The sequence below is a fragment of the Calonectris borealis genome, chromosome 6 (genome assembly GCF_964195595.1).
Source record: "Calonectris borealis chromosome 6, bCalBor7.hap1.2, whole genome shotgun sequence".
NCBI lineage: Eukaryota > Metazoa > Chordata > Aves > Procellariiformes > Procellariidae > Calonectris > Calonectris borealis.
This window is the reverse complement of record NC_134317.1, coordinates 18752337-18767059: the sequence shown is the minus strand read 5'-3', so window position 1 is coordinate 18767059 and position 14723 is coordinate 18752337. Positions and strand designations below refer to the sequence as shown.

At 53.9% G+C, this 14723-nt stretch overlaps 1 protein-coding gene across 3 annotated transcripts in view; it reads right to left on the bottom strand.

The window, feature by feature from the left end:
• The window catches only part of SLC4A3 (solute carrier family 4 member 3), a 34448-nt gene that overhangs the window by 11538 nt on the left and 8187 nt on the right, over nucleotides 1-14723 (bottom strand). Inside the window, exons 4-12 of one of the 3 annotated variants that reach the window (XM_075153066.1) lie at nucleotides 12323-12654; nucleotides 11712-11854; nucleotides 10913-11124; nucleotides 4851-5002; nucleotides 4033-4213; nucleotides 3345-3480; nucleotides 3067-3241; nucleotides 2553-2652; nucleotides 589-773 (exon numbers count right to left, since the gene is read on the bottom strand). In XM_075153066.1, the coding sequence (XP_075009167.1) occupies nucleotides 589-773; nucleotides 2553-2652; nucleotides 3067-3241; nucleotides 3345-3480; nucleotides 4033-4213; nucleotides 4851-5002; nucleotides 10913-11124; nucleotides 11712-11854; nucleotides 12323-12654 (1616 nt within the window). Of the gene's footprint in view, nucleotides 1-588; nucleotides 774-2552; nucleotides 2653-3066; nucleotides 3242-3344; nucleotides 3481-4032; nucleotides 4214-4850; nucleotides 5003-9761; nucleotides 10522-10912; nucleotides 11125-11711; nucleotides 11855-12322; nucleotides 12655-14723 lie in introns of those variants that run through there. The other 2 variants (XM_075153067.1, XM_075153068.1) reach the window with 2 other exon arrangements.

The window sequence follows — 14723 nt, the reverse complement described above, 5'->3', positions numbered from 1 at the left end:
CAGGATAATGAATTTCACTTTCCTGCCATCTAGCCAGATGGGGGACTTCTAGCAGTGCACACACTTGGCAGAAAAACCTTCCTGCCTCCTCATCTCTCCTCCTGCATGGATGTGCTCCTCTGCATGGATGCCCCAGCCATGGGACTCAGCTAGAAATCTTCTAGCAAACACCTGACAACAGTACCCAGGCATTGCTGGGTCTTTTTGTCAGTGTGGCCTGGGCCAGGCTTCATGGTCACAGGCACCGCTCAGCCTCCCCTCCTCTCTGTTTGTGAAACGTCAGCTGAACTCAACTCCTTTAACAGGAGTTTGGGCAGTCCTTTGCTCCTGCTTTTACGTATGGCCCCTTTCTTCACCCAGCCTAGCACTTTCTGTCCCAGCCAAGTGTCCGTTCTACTCTTCCCTCCGTACTGGAGCATCCTACCTTGGTCGAGCCAGGCTGCTCTTAAAAATCCCAGGTGCTCTCACCTCCCCGCCCCACCTGGGCCTTGCACAGCATCTCTCAGCACTCTCGTCCCAGGACTGACTTCTGAGGAGCTACTGAAGCTCCCTCGCCTGTGCTAGCATCACCGCCCGTCAGCTCCTCACCTTGTCGGACATGAGGGTGGAGATTGAGCGGCCAATTTCATGGTAGTCCATGTTGGCCTGGCTCGGTCCCAGCAGCACAAAGATGAATCTGACAGGAATCGGGACCTCCAAGACAGATTCCAGGAAGACGGCCTCATTTAGTCGGACAAAGGCCATAGTTGGTTGCTCCAGGAACTGCACACAACCTACCAGGAGGCAATGTTTTGAGCAGAGTTAATCACTGGGGTGAGCTCTACTAGGCTGCCTTTAACAGTGGACACAGGGATTTCGGGGCTTCCCATGAGCCCTGCAGTCCTGTACCTGTCTCCAGACCACGGACACAGCACTGAGCTTCATGCCGAGGACTGCTCCAAGTCCCATGTTCACTGATCATTCCCAAGCAGTGCTACTTTCTTTAGCTTCCCAGTTAGCCCATTCTTAATCTCTTACAGATGGGCTCTACTTACACTATAAGGGGCTAATTTTAAATCAGAAGGTTGTTTTCCACTAAGCCACTGCCTTATGAAAGGAAGTCTCTTACACTTTACTTTTATCAAGCAAACTTCTAATCTCATCAAAGAATGAAATCAGGTTTGCTTGACATGACCTATTTCCCATAAACCTCACTGCTTGGCAATAATTACATTCTTATCCTTTAGCTCTTCATTAATTGAATCCCATATTAGCTCTGCCGTTATGTTGGCCGGGAAGGACGTCAGGTTAAACAACCTATAGGTACTGGATCACTGTCCTTCCCTTCTTGAGCATTGATGCTATGAGCTTTCTTCCATTTTTCTCGTATGTTCCCTGTATTCCTAGACGGTTTTTTTTTTCAGATGAAAACGAGCCAGTTCTCTAAAGACTTATAGGTGCAAACTGCACAGTTTGTTTTACAATGTCTGCATCTCATCTACGCTTGGCAGCCTCCTTGGTTCCTAACAGATTGGGAAGCACTCCCGCACCCTCCAGCACACCAGCCGCTTCCTTCCCATACCGAACACAAATGTTTGTTGAATACTTGTATTTCTCTGGCATTATTACTGATCTTTCTGCCATCTGCATCCAGCAAAGAGCTGTGTTCTGTGTTAGATGGGCAAATCTGGGCCATCCGAGTGGCCAAGTGAATCCCAAGACACAGCCTTACCTCAGAAATGGCCAGTGTTTAGTTATCTGAGTATTCAAAGTGTGTTTATGAAGCTGATTTGGCCTCATCATAGTTAAGCATCAGCTTGGTTTAGCTGCCAAGCCTCTTTGCCTGAGCTTTTAATCTACTGGATAGGCAATGACATTTACTTTGATTGTAGTGTAGCTACGTTTGCTGAGATGTTAATGCCAGCAAAGTGCTGAGAAGGACTTCTTTTGTGGTCAGAAAGCACCAAGCCTACTGATGCTCGAGCCTGCACGCTCACAGCCCTCTTGTACAGAGAAATATCTCCTGGCAGCGCTATGGCTGATAACCAAGACCTTGCCACCAGCCAGGCCCTGCTTCCATAAACTCAGAGCTCCCTGACGCACAAAACCAGCAACCAACACTGGCCAGGGGCAGGGTCCAGCTGCTGGCGAGGTGTGAAGAGGCCAGATGGAGGGCAGCGATGGTCAGAGGACAGCACGAGGCCCGATAGCAGTCAGTGCCTGGCCGTTGGTCCCTTGGGCACCACTTACCTACTTCTGAGCTGCAAAATGGGATGTTCTGGTGAGCCTGGCGGGACTTTCTCCTCTAAGCTGGGCCTCCAGGAGCAGTGTCTATCAACCTCTTAATTTAGGAAAGGAACTACCCAGGCACTCCTTACATTTACCACAGACAAACAAAACGCGCATTGTTACCGAAGGAGAGAGTGTACAAGGCTCCCTCCCCGGTTGAACTTTGGGAACCCACACGAGATGACCAAATACCCCTCAGGAGGGAGGGCACAGACAGCTGGAGCCAGACCAGGATCTGACCTGGTCTCTTTTGGCACCAGGGGACTCTACACACTGCCTCTTACCCACGAGGACCACTGTGGCCTCTGCATCTTCAGGGATCTTCTCCATCAGCTTCAGGTATTTACGGTGGCCCTCAGAGTTATGGAGATGCGGGTTTTTCTGCTGGGGAAGAATACAAACAAGTAAGGATGGAGCTCCCATGCCTTGGTCTCCCTACACAGCCTTGGACCCCACTGGCATATCTGCAGCCGGGCTTCCCTCGGCTGCACGCCCAACGCCCTGCTTCACAGGCAAGGCACCCTCACAGCGAACGGCCACCCTGCAAGCGCCAGGGCTGTTGCTGCCATCGCATGCTCAAGCAGACATCTGCATACAGCGTGAGGCTAAAATTAGGTCCCGAAATCATAACGCAGCGACCTGATTTCCAGCGCTCCAGGTGATCCAGGGGAGCTCGGCCCTCGCAAGTACAAGGCCCCCCATGAAGGAGCCCAGAGGTGGGCGCCAAGGGCTGACGCTGGCGAACAGTTGTCCCCAGGGTGTGGAAAAAGAAGCAGTAACCCCCCACGTCACCCTCACCTCCTTGCACTCAGTCTCATGGGCCTTGGGGTCGGCCATCTCGATGCGCTCTTCCCCCATGAGGGGCATGCAGGTGTCAGTGGTGTGGTTGTGGTGGTGGTTCCCCACGATAGAGTTCATGCTGGAGCTGGAATGGTTCCTCGGGAAGAAGCCCTCCTTCTCATCATTGGGGTGGCTGAGGGGGAGAGCAGTGGCCATGAGGGGACCCACCTCCCATGCCACTTGGGGCTTGCAGACAACCCCGGAGCCCTGGCAGCCCTCGGCCATGTACCACCCACCTGTGCTTCAGCAGCAGGGCACGCAGCACGTTGGCTCGGTCCTCCGCTCTGATCTGGTCAGAGATGATCATGGTCTCCACCATGAGGTGAGCGATGCCGGGCAGCGTGGTCTGTTCCAGGTCAAGGAGGACAGCACCTGCCAGCAGGAGGGGAAGAGCCCTGCTCCTAGTGTGCAGCGCTCCCCACCACACGCACGCTCTGGGGACACAGCTGTCCCACCAGGAGCCAGGCTTTGGTTGGGGTACATATTCTCTCAGTTGAGAAATGCCCCAAGTCCGGGTGTCCTATGTCCTCTGTGTAAACCCTTGTCCCAAGAGGACCCAAAAGCTCCAAGACACACTAGTAGCTCTGGTACCTCCCTCTCGTTTTGGTCACCCACCCTGACCGAACTTGACCTTTCACACCAAAGATGGCTCAAAGACCTGCAGGTGCAGGCACAGCTGGGTGTCACAGCTGCCACGTGCCTGAAAGCAGCAAACAGAGCAAGGAACCAACACAGGCACCCCTGGGCTAATGCAAACCCTGGCAAACGGGCTGCAGGATGGTCTGTCTCTGCAGACCCTACATGGAGCCTGGACACAGACACCGTTGGAGTGTCTCCAGTGAGGGGCCAAACAGTGACAGAAGCTGTCCAGCAAAAGCTGTCCCAGAGCAAGACACAAACCCTCGCCCACGGTTCCTGACTCACCGTGGGCAATCGTCTTCCTGAGCTCCAACAGGCTGCGGAAGGACAGTGAAGCCACGTGGGGTTTCCCCCACCTTGCTGTGTCCTCCTCCACATCCTCCTCAAACTTGATCCAGCGGGCTGTCTCCCTCCAGTGCATCTCCTGGTTTTTATCCACCACCAGCTCGTTCAGCTCTACGAACACCTAAGTGCGAATTACAGCGAGGACATGAGACTTCCCCTGATGCATACAGCTCTATCAACAACACGTGGAAGCCTCAGGTTTGTTCTCAAGGTATCACTTGGTCTAAAGCATTGCCTGAGCAAACCTGCCTTAGTTAACCAGAGGCTTGGTGAACAGAAGCAGCCAGGACAAATATCACTGGCAGCATGGCAGGAGCTTCCATCAGCACATGGAGCACCAGAAAGCTCCAGGTCAGATGGCGTGGGCAGAGGAGAGAGAATGATGCAATGCTGCACCCCTCTACCAAACTGTGACAATTTTGTCCTCTGCCTGCTTCCTGGTTTCCCCCCAAATTTCCCACACTTACCAGAGATGGTGATGTTACTGTGCCGCCACCTTCCACAACAGCACTACCATTTCTGTGACTTTTTAACCTTTTCCTAAGGTCGAAACTTTGTGATTTCAGAGAAATCTCCACTTTTATTGAAAAAAGTGTCTTTTTAGCCCTTATGATAACGGATAAGAGCTTGAAATGTCACCCCCAAGGTCATGTAAAGAATTAATTATATTGAAACCACATTTATCACTTTATAAAGTGCCTGTTTCTGGTCCTGATTTATGGCTTCTGAATAAGTGTGGGAGGACAGCACATGGATACCTCGTGGGGCTTTCTATCCAACTTCTTCTTCTTCTTCCTTTTCTTCACAGATGGAGTCGATGCTAATTTTTTGCTTGTCCTGGTGATCTGACTCCGAGATGGTTTTTTCATCAGATGTCTCCTCACACCAGGGTTATCTTCAAAACGGTGGCCTGAAGACATGGGAAAAGAAAAAAAGGCCACCAGTGTGTCTAGTGGAAACACATTGTCTGACAGGGAAACACATCCAAGCCCACCCTTACTCTAATTAGCTTACAAAATTAGCTAGCACTCACCATCATCCTCCAGACCTTTGAAGATCCTTCCTGCCTCATCTGCCTACTTTCAGCTCTTCCAGACATCTGACAACTAATTCCTTCAAGAAGAAGTCTTTCTTCCAGGCTGTGCTCCGTTGCAAAAGCTTTTATTCATGGTACCTGAATAAGTGGGGCATGAACCCTTCCCGTACTCCCTCAATGAAAAGCAACCTGAAGCCTCGTCTGCCCAGCTCTGCACCCAGGCAGCGCAGGCAGGCACCTGGCTGGGGCTCACTGCTCCCACTGGAGGAAGGCCTCGTGCGCAGCAAGCATAAAGGGCAGTGAAGGGGAAGGATATTTAGCTGCTAGTCTGGGAGACACATGGAAATATCAATGACTGTTTTATTTAATTGTGCAATGAGACTGTAGGATAACAGTGCAGACGGGGGCTGGCATGGAGGCTGGGCAGCTAACTCCAGCTATCGCTGTTTCTAGATGATCGGCAGTGCCGCTGTAATGCCCTCTGAAAGGTCTGCATTACAGACTTCAGCTGCCTGAAGCAAAGCCTCCTGAAGCCTCCAGAGAGGCTGTTGAGGCTGCGTTACAGACCCACCGCCAAACTACCAGTGCTATTGGCTAGCCAGTGCCCACCAAAACCTGGCCACAACCATGCCAGCCCCTTTTGCAAGGCCCGAGAAACATCAGCTGGGCAACAGCCTGCCACGGAGAGTAGTTTCTCCGGACACTACCCAGAGACAGCAAGTGTATCTTCCTCAGCAGAGACAGCCCGTGGGGATGGGGAAAGCCTCAGAGCCCAGCTCCAGGATGGGCAGGCTCCCCCAGGTAGATCAGGGGTTTTGCTCAGCTTCAGTCCATTGAGGCTTGCTGGCCCAGCTTGTAAGGCAAAGCCAAGGTCTCCTCCCTGGGGGACCAAGGGCAGCTCTCCGTTGGCTGGGATGAATGTTCAGTTTCCATGTACCTTTCTCCACTTGCCTTCAAGACCTGCAGCTCTCAGGGCATTAGAAGTAGTGAAAAGCACTGGGCTTGACAGCCAAGTGGTCTTTTTGATGTTGCAGGAAAATATCCATGCATCTCTGGTATACAAAGACACAGCCCAGCATCAGACCAGGCATACCATGGCCTTGCTCCTTGGAAATCTGGGTCGCTAAATTAAACATAAAAAGAATCAATACTGAGCCTCAGGGCATTTTCCCCCATTGGCTGTCCTGCTGATGCACGTCCTGCTGACGGCTGGACTCCTCCCTGCTCCACTTACTGCACTGCAATGTCGATAGGAGCCAATAACTGCCCACCGCTATGAGAGCTGGGCACGTGTGGGGCTTCCTCGGACCTTTGCATGGATTTCTCAATTCCTGCATCCACAGCAGCCACTTCATCACACCTGGTGTGGATTCGTGCATAAACAAACAGGTCATCAGGCAGATGATCTTGGTATCTGGCACCTTTACTCCAATCCCTACAGCTTCTGATTCTTCCATGCACCCTGGGACTCATTCTCACCATGTCCCTAGAAGAACAGGGCCAGACGACGTTCTGCACAGCAAGACAGAGCGCTCACCCAGAGTATGGCAAGCCTCCCCCGTGGCGATGCCAACCTGCCACACAATGCTCTTCAGCAACAGCCCTAAAAAGCACATGCAGGCGTTCAGCCTCAGCCACCAAATGGCTGGAGGACAGATAAAATGAAAGGAGCCAAGTTTCCTGCCAGCATCTCCAGTGACTCCCACACTTGCTGACAGGGACAGGAGCCGGAGTGCTGCAGGCTCAGAGCGAGCCGGTGAAGGCATACCTCCAGAGCCCTACAGAAGAAAGGAGCGATCCACTTTGCTGCTCTCCCTTGGCAGCGCTTGTGGCCACTGAGATGCCAGCTGGGGAGACAACTCATAGGAGCAGGGTGGACACATGGATTTAATGTTGGAAGAGGCCACTGGCTTTCGGAGTCCCATGCAGAGCCCAGCTGAGGTGCTCCAGACTGCTCTACAGGGAACCTTTCTGTGTCCCGTCAGATTGGTGCTTCCCCCAAATGAAAGCTCAAGTGAGCACCTAAGTCTGGGGTCCTTACTCAGGACAGGATCTTGGACTGAGACCAAAGGGTGATGTGCCCAGGGCATAGCTCTGCCCTCCTTGCTTGAAGCCAAACTCCCCAGGGTGAGATGAAGCAGCCAAGGACAGCTCTTGCAGTACCTCCTCTCCAGTGCTCCCCAGAAACAGAGCATGAGACAGTGACAATGTCTGAGGACAGAGCGTGATTCCTATGGTGGCTCCACCACAATGAATGGTATGTCACCCTCCCACACAGCATCTCCTACAGTCTCCTCCAGAAGATCTTCTTGCCACATTGGCTTCTATCAGTCAGATTTCTTGGGATGACCAAGTCCCTTTTCTGCCAGCTTAAATCTGAAGATGACAAATATGACTTTGCACCGGTTGAAGTCTTCCCCCAGAGTGCCTGTGCTACTCAGTCCAACTCAGCAGGCAATTGCCTTCGGTTCGTGTGTTAGCTCCTGCTTCCCTCCTTTCATTGCCCTCTGTCCACAAGCAGGAAGCCCAGAAAGAGGCATTGAAGTAGTTGCACCAGTGCTAGAGGGCAACTTGCTAGCCCGGCATCACAGGGATGGTGCATACTTCCCACGTACCCCAATGGTTAAGAAGAAAGAAAAAGGAAACCCCATCTCTTGGAATATTTAAAATTAGACTAAACAAAATGCTAATCAACATACAGTAAGTCACAACCCTATGCTGGCTTCTGGAAAGAGCTACTGCTCTGCCCTGCACAGAACCCAGGTCTCTCCTGGCTGATGCCGAGTTCAATGTGATAGGGACAGCTGGACCCCAGCTCATCCCTGCTGCCATCCAGGTGTCCCTGCACAGCACTCCCCATGCTCTGAACACTAAAAGGAGAGCAAGGAGACCAGCTCAGGTCCAACAAGGACTCGACTTTGCTCAAAAGCCATTAATTTCCTCTGGATCTGAGTTGGTCCTGGAAGAGGTACTGCCATGGAGTAAATAGCTGAGCAAGTGGCACTGGCTGGATACAAGCTGGCTCTGCACAGAACAGACTCCGGTGTCTCTGCCTCCACCGTATCTCTCTGCAGGATTAATCCACAGTGTGGATTCATTGTGCAGAAATAATTAAGAGTTGACTGTACAGTACATCCTATTTCAAGCACCTGCAGTATTAGCTGTAGCAATCAATGAATGTGTTAAGTGCTAGCAAGCCAAATTTCCCCACTTTATAAGGGGGCATATCACACGTTGCGGAAGTGATCGGCCCCTTCTACCTTCCCAAGAATAGCCATCCTTTCCTGGGTGAACTTGGGGCAATTTCTCACACTTTTAATGTACAGTTTGCTCAGCTCAGGACAGCTAATGGAGCCAATTTGCTCCAGGTTTCTATTTTGAATTTTGCTACTATTCTACTGTCTATCAATTTACAGTAACAAGTAGCAGACCCAGCCAGAAGCAAATCCCCTCTTGCTGGTCCCTGCAGAAGCACATAGACAGACATTTCTTCCCTGAAGGCTCGTAAAGATGGACCAGCTGAGAAAGAGAACATGATGGTGGGACTGGAAGGCAGGGGACGTTAAGTGTTTTGCCTGAGATCACACAGAGAGGCTGTAGCAGAGCCAGAAATTGAACCAAGGCATCCTGAGTCCCTGTTGCAAGCACTCTGCCTCACCACTCCTGCATGCAAAGCCAGTAAGCGGGCTAGTTCTGGGGCCACACCACCCTCCCACGCACAGTCCTAAAATCCCTTGAAAAATTAGACCATGATCCAGATGAGGACATTTGGGCAGCTGTCCCAGAGCTATGGATAAGAACAGCGTCACTCCCAAAGTGACACGCAAAGCCACCTTTTAACTGTGAGTTACCACCATCTGCCAAGGAAGGACCTCTTGCGCGAGGTGGGAGAGAGGCTCCGGTTTCTGCGCAGTCTCCGGGATGGCCCAGAGACCCGGCTCAAGAGATGCGTGGGTACGGAAACAGATGCGGAGAACAGAAAGACGATCTTCGCTCTCGGGATTCCTATTCTCTCCTTCCCTGCTTTTCCCACTCTCGCTTCCTTCCTCTTTTCCCGCTTCCAGGCACCCCGGCCAGCCTGCCATTAGCTAGTTTCATAGCCAGGCTCAAGCCTGCAGACATAGGGACTAGGTTATTTTTTCCTCCAGGCATTAGGCTACGGCGCAGAGCCGAGAACCTGATACCCACCGCTGCTGTCGGATCTGCAGCTCGGCTCTAATTCTAGGAAACAGAGCAGCAGCACGCTGTCACCTTGTGCCACAGATGGAAGGGGAAATGTCTCTGTCCTTATACACACCTTGGAGCAGCTGCTTTTTCTCTGGCCACAGCACGGGCCACATCCTGATAAGCACAAACAGCAAGATGCAGCTGCCTCCAGAACTGCTTGAGCGAGACACACACAGAGAAGCACCTCAGCACTATGACACAGATCTGTACAAAGACCTCGGACAGACACACAGACACCAGACAGCTCCTCTGGTGTCCCCAGGCACATGGTGGGGCAGACCTCCTCTAAACCAGGAGACCAACCTGACACGGAAAAAGTGCAGACAGCAAACAGGGAGGGGGGGATACGCACTTTAGCTGGGGGCTCTCATCTATGCAACCGTGGGGTCACTGCTCCAGTACTTACAGGTGGGCTCCCCGCCTGGGTAGCCCAGATGGTTTCTGATGGCCTCCCATAAATCATAGTCTTCAAAATTGAAGGCAAATTCATCAAAGTCTTCATAGCCGAGCGAGTTGCGAATGCAGGTGCTTATTGCTATCTCCGGGCTGCTGCCCCCTTCCGATTCCTTCGCCGCCTCCTCTCTCTCTTGAAGGGTTGTCATTTTGTCCTTGCGAAGGTCAGGGGTCAGGCACCATGAGCCACTCACCTCAGAGGAGGGGCCGGGTAGCCAGACGTGCAGAAAGCAAGCTGCTCCTGGGAGGGCTTCACCGCAGCCCTGGGGCCAGCCCCAGTGCCTCGCTGCCCTCCTCACGGGGCATGAAGGTGCCAGCTGCAGCAGCCCCCGGGGACTGACGAGGTCCCGGGAAGGCTGGCTCCACCCAGGGATGCTTCCGTGGGGGGCTGCCCCACCGGCTCCTCGGGAGCAGGATCCTCGCTCTGCCGCCGGGTCTCGTGCCGGCTGCCCAGGGACACGGCGCCTGTGGCCCGGGGACAGCCAGGCTGTGTGTGCAGCACCGCTTCTCTCCCTCGCTCCCCTCTGGTGTCTCCCTCCCTCTCCAGCCTGCAGAGCAACCTATTGAATTCTCCATGTCCTCGGGCCCGGAGCATGCATTTCCATGACGTCTCCTCTGTCTGCCCTCGCGCCGCACACGGGGGCAGTCCCCCTCCGAGGCGCTCCGGAGGGGGCAGCTGCCTCTCCGCCGGGAGAGCGGAGGAGCGGGGAGGCTCCTCACCTCAGGTTTTCTGCGATGCCAGAGCTGGCGTGTCGCACAGAGGGCTGGTCGCTGGGAAAGTGTGTCAGGAGAGGAGAGAGCTGGGTCTCAGGGAAACGCAGGGAGCCCTGAACCGGAGAGGGCAGTGGGGCGGGTGGAGGAGCGAGCGTTCATGGGGTGGGTGTGAGTAGAGGTGCTGGAAACATGGGGACCAGCGCTGCGGACACTGCAAAGCTAACAGAGAAGAGCCAGGGATGGAACAGCAGGGTCTGGGGGACAGGGAGGTGAGGACCAGGTCTTGCGGCAGGCTGAAGACCATGCCTGGAGCTGCTAGGGAAGAGGGCAAAGCAGGGAGAAGCAAGGGACACGCGCACTAGTAGCGTAGGTAGTGTCGCAAAGCCTCACTTTTCATGCCGTCCAAGTCAGCAGACGCCAGCATCTGGGCCTCGGCCTCGTCCGTGGGGACGCGCTGGTATGCCGCACTCTCCAGTGTGGTCATGCTGCCGATGCACATCCTCTCCTTCAAGTCATAGGTAACCCGTTGTCCGCTCGCCACCTGGCCCCAGGGCTTGCGCTTCTCCCACCCACGAGACAGACGTTCCCGAGGCCCGGGGAGGCTGCAGGAACCACAAAGACCGATGGTAGCAAATGAGCTGAGTGAGGATGGGCACTGGTCCCTCTCAGGGGCTGAGGTCCCTCGGCCCACCCCTGACCAACAAGTCCCTGAGAAGGAGGAGAGCCAGGAGTCACCTGTCCCAACACCTAAAGTTTGCCCCTTCTGCCCCTCCTTTCCCCCACCGCAGAGCGGGATCAGCTTGTGGTCAGTGTTGAGGACCCACCTCTGAGTCAATGGCCTCATGGTCCCCTGACTCAGCCAAGCCTCCTGGGGCTTCCCAGCCTGCAGGTCAGCACGGCAGTGCAAGTTAGCTGGGAGGGAGGGTGCTCCACATGTGCAGCTTCAGTGTCCCCAAACCTGCCCCCTGGGGATCCCACAGACCCAAGGAGGTCACAGGAGTCCCAGGGAGCGACTGTCCCACCAGGGGACTGTCCCTGCTGCTCACAGCTGCTCTCCCTCCAGGCTCCATGTCCCCTCTGGCTCAGCAGGCGAGCTCAGGCTGGGCACAGCCACTACCCCTGGGGACAGGGTCTGTGCAGCAACCCGGAGCCGGGGAGAGTGGCAGGCAGCTCAGCACCGCTCTCCTACCTGCGGAGGGAGGCAGGGCCCTTGTCCTGCAGCAGGTCACCGAAGCGTGGCACGGGGGACAGGATGCCACACTCCTCCTCCACGTGGAACTGCGCGGGGGCCAGAGCGCTGCCAGACTCCTCCTCATCGCTGCCGATGGTGAACTGCAGACACGACAGTCCTGACAGCAAGAGCCAGGGCAGGCAGCCTTCGCCCCAGTCCCTGACGAGCAGATCTTCCCTACGTCCCCACCTCCTAGAATGGGCCACACTGACTTCCCCCACATGCCCCATACCCTGGGACTGGCCATATTGAGCCCCCCATACCCTATACACCCTAAGAACGGCCACACCGATCTTCCTCATGGGTCTTACACCCCCAAAATGGTCATGCACACCCTCCCCAGCATCCACCCCAAGCAATGGCTTGTCTATCACTGTCCTCCAGTGCCCATCTCTCCTAGGCAGGGACAAAACCACTCTTCCCACTATACTGCACAGCTACAACCTCTTCCCCGTGAGCAGCACACTCCCATGACCGTACACCCTGGCACCCTCCTGGCATCAACCCTCCTCCCTCCACCGCCTGCCCAGCCTCCGAGCCCTGCGCAAGTAGGGATGCCCTAGCCTTGCCTTTGGTTTGCTTGGGGGCTCCAGCTTAGGGGACGTGTCCTTCCCACGAGCTTCGCCCTCAGACTCTGCAGAGATCTCTTTCTCCTGGGCCTCTTCTGCCTCAGACTCTCCTTCTTCCTCTTCTTCTTCTTCTTCTTCCTCCTCTTCTCCCCCCTCCTCGTCCTCTTCCTGGATGGTGGGGGTCACCTCCGAGGGGGGTACTGAGGTTTTCTTCTTTTTCCTCCTCCTTTTTTTCCTCCTGCTGGCACGGGGGGGCCTCTTTTGGAACTTGAGGGCAGAAGGGAGGTGAGTGGAAAGGGGATGATGGATGTGGTGCGAGGTTCGGCGGTGGACTGAGAGAGAAAAAGAGAGTCAGGGGCAGGAAGATGCTGGGAGGGACCTGCCAGGCGCCCCTCCAGGAAACAGCATGGTCTGGAGATCAAGGGCCAGGAAGGGCAAGGAGAGCCACCAGCCCACAGGGACGTAGCAGAGCTCTTTCAGTGATGCGGCAGGCTGCGTCCAGCCTGGCGTGGCTGGGGAGGCAGCCCCCATGCAGTGCCAAATCACCCCAACGCAGCTCCACTGCCCTGGGGAAGGCAGGACTCCTCTCCCAATGCTGCCGAAAGCCATTTGCATGGCTACACAGAGCTGCGGTGGCTTGCCAGAGGCACCATCCCTTTCCTAAACACAGGGAAACGTTTCTCGCATTCTTAAACAAGCGTGATTTGGGCTCTTTACAAACATTTTTTTCCTGCATAGTGTTCTTTGAGTTAAATAAATGCGCCTTATTTATCCCCCAGGCTTTGACAGAAAGTCCCTCCTGCATACCCGCAGGAACCGCAGACCAAACCTTTTAGGGCAGATGCAACCTAAGTCCACATCCCAGGTACTGTGAGGGCTTGTGCCTACCAGCTTCTGAAATGCAGGTTCAATTAGGAGGCTGTCTTTTAAAAACCAGGGTAAAAAACAGGGCAGAAGGACTTTTCTTTAAACTAATCTGCAAAGAGAAATTCATACAGGCTTGACCTGGGTGTCATGGGAATTACAGAGTGAGAAGAAATTAATGGCATTTCTGAGCCTTCACTCAAAAACAACGATAATGCACCGTGCAGGGAACAGGGTAAGCTCTGCATCTTCCCTGTGAGAGAGAGGAAAGCCATTTCTGCCAGGTCTATCTGCAGGCACAAAGCCTCCCATAGACAGCCTGCAGGATGCACAGATCCTGGGGCTGCACCCGGAGCAGCTGAAATCACGGGGGCACCAGCTACTTCGCAAGGGGGTTTTGCTCAGCAGCTCTTCCTGAGGAATTGTTTCCAGTCTGTTTTGATTTGGTTCCTTCCCAGCTTTCCTGTGACATGGCAGCAAAATCTGTTTATAGTGAAAACTACCTTCAAAGGACATTTTCAATGGAAGCTGTAACCTTCTCCCTGGGAGAGCCAGGCAGGTTCATTGTTCTGCTGTCATGTTTCCTTTCCTTTGGTTTCTCAAGTCTTTTCTCCCTTGTTTCCCCCCTTGGGAACAGCAGGGATATTTCACACACACCCCTGGTTCAGCGGGAGAGGCTTGTGGCAAGGTTAGAGGAGACTGGGAACGGTCAGACAACTGCAAAATGGAAAGAGTTTGGGCACTTCATAAACACTTTTGCCTCCAAAGTGTTCTCTAGATCTTTGACTTAACTAGATGTACCCTATTTCACTGGCAGGTTTTGGCAGAAAGGCCCTCCTGACCCGCTGCTGCACTCCCGTAGCACTGCTCTGCACACCATGGATAGGTCAGGCATGAATTTCTCATGTAAGGAGAAGCAAGGAAGGCCCCAACTGTACACTCGTTGCTCCTTCTACAGCACAAAGCTGCTGGTGAGGACATAGCCCATCTTTCCCTTTTGGCTTGTTCACATCAGCCCAAGACAGAAACGTTTACTTTTTAGATCAGAAGGAAACTGAAGCCTTGGGCTGCAGGGAAGGGCAGTGATGGTAAGTGGCTGATCTGGCACAGAAGAGGGGAGCACCGCTCTTCACCCCTGCACTCAGCACTCCTTGTGTCAACTGATCACATCTCCACAGAGGCCTAGAGGTGGGAAAAACATACCTCTCCCAAACACAAAAGGCTTCACGCCTCCCTCTTCTTCCTCCCTGTCCGCCTGCGTGCCCAGCCCCTGCCCTCCTTCCTGCTCCCTTCCTTGCACTGCCTGCCCGTATGGAAAGTCATTGCCAAACCAGCGTCCTAGATGTTTGATTACACTTCTCAGTGAACTTGATATGAGAGATGAAAAAATTGTTTCAATAGGGAGCTCAGAAGGAAAAGAATTCCTACATAATGGGAATTCCTGGCTTTGAATAGGGCAGGAAACATTTCTAAACCCAGAGAGCATTCACCTCTTTGGGCTGCTATGTTATCTTTCAAAGTCTAACGACCTAACCAG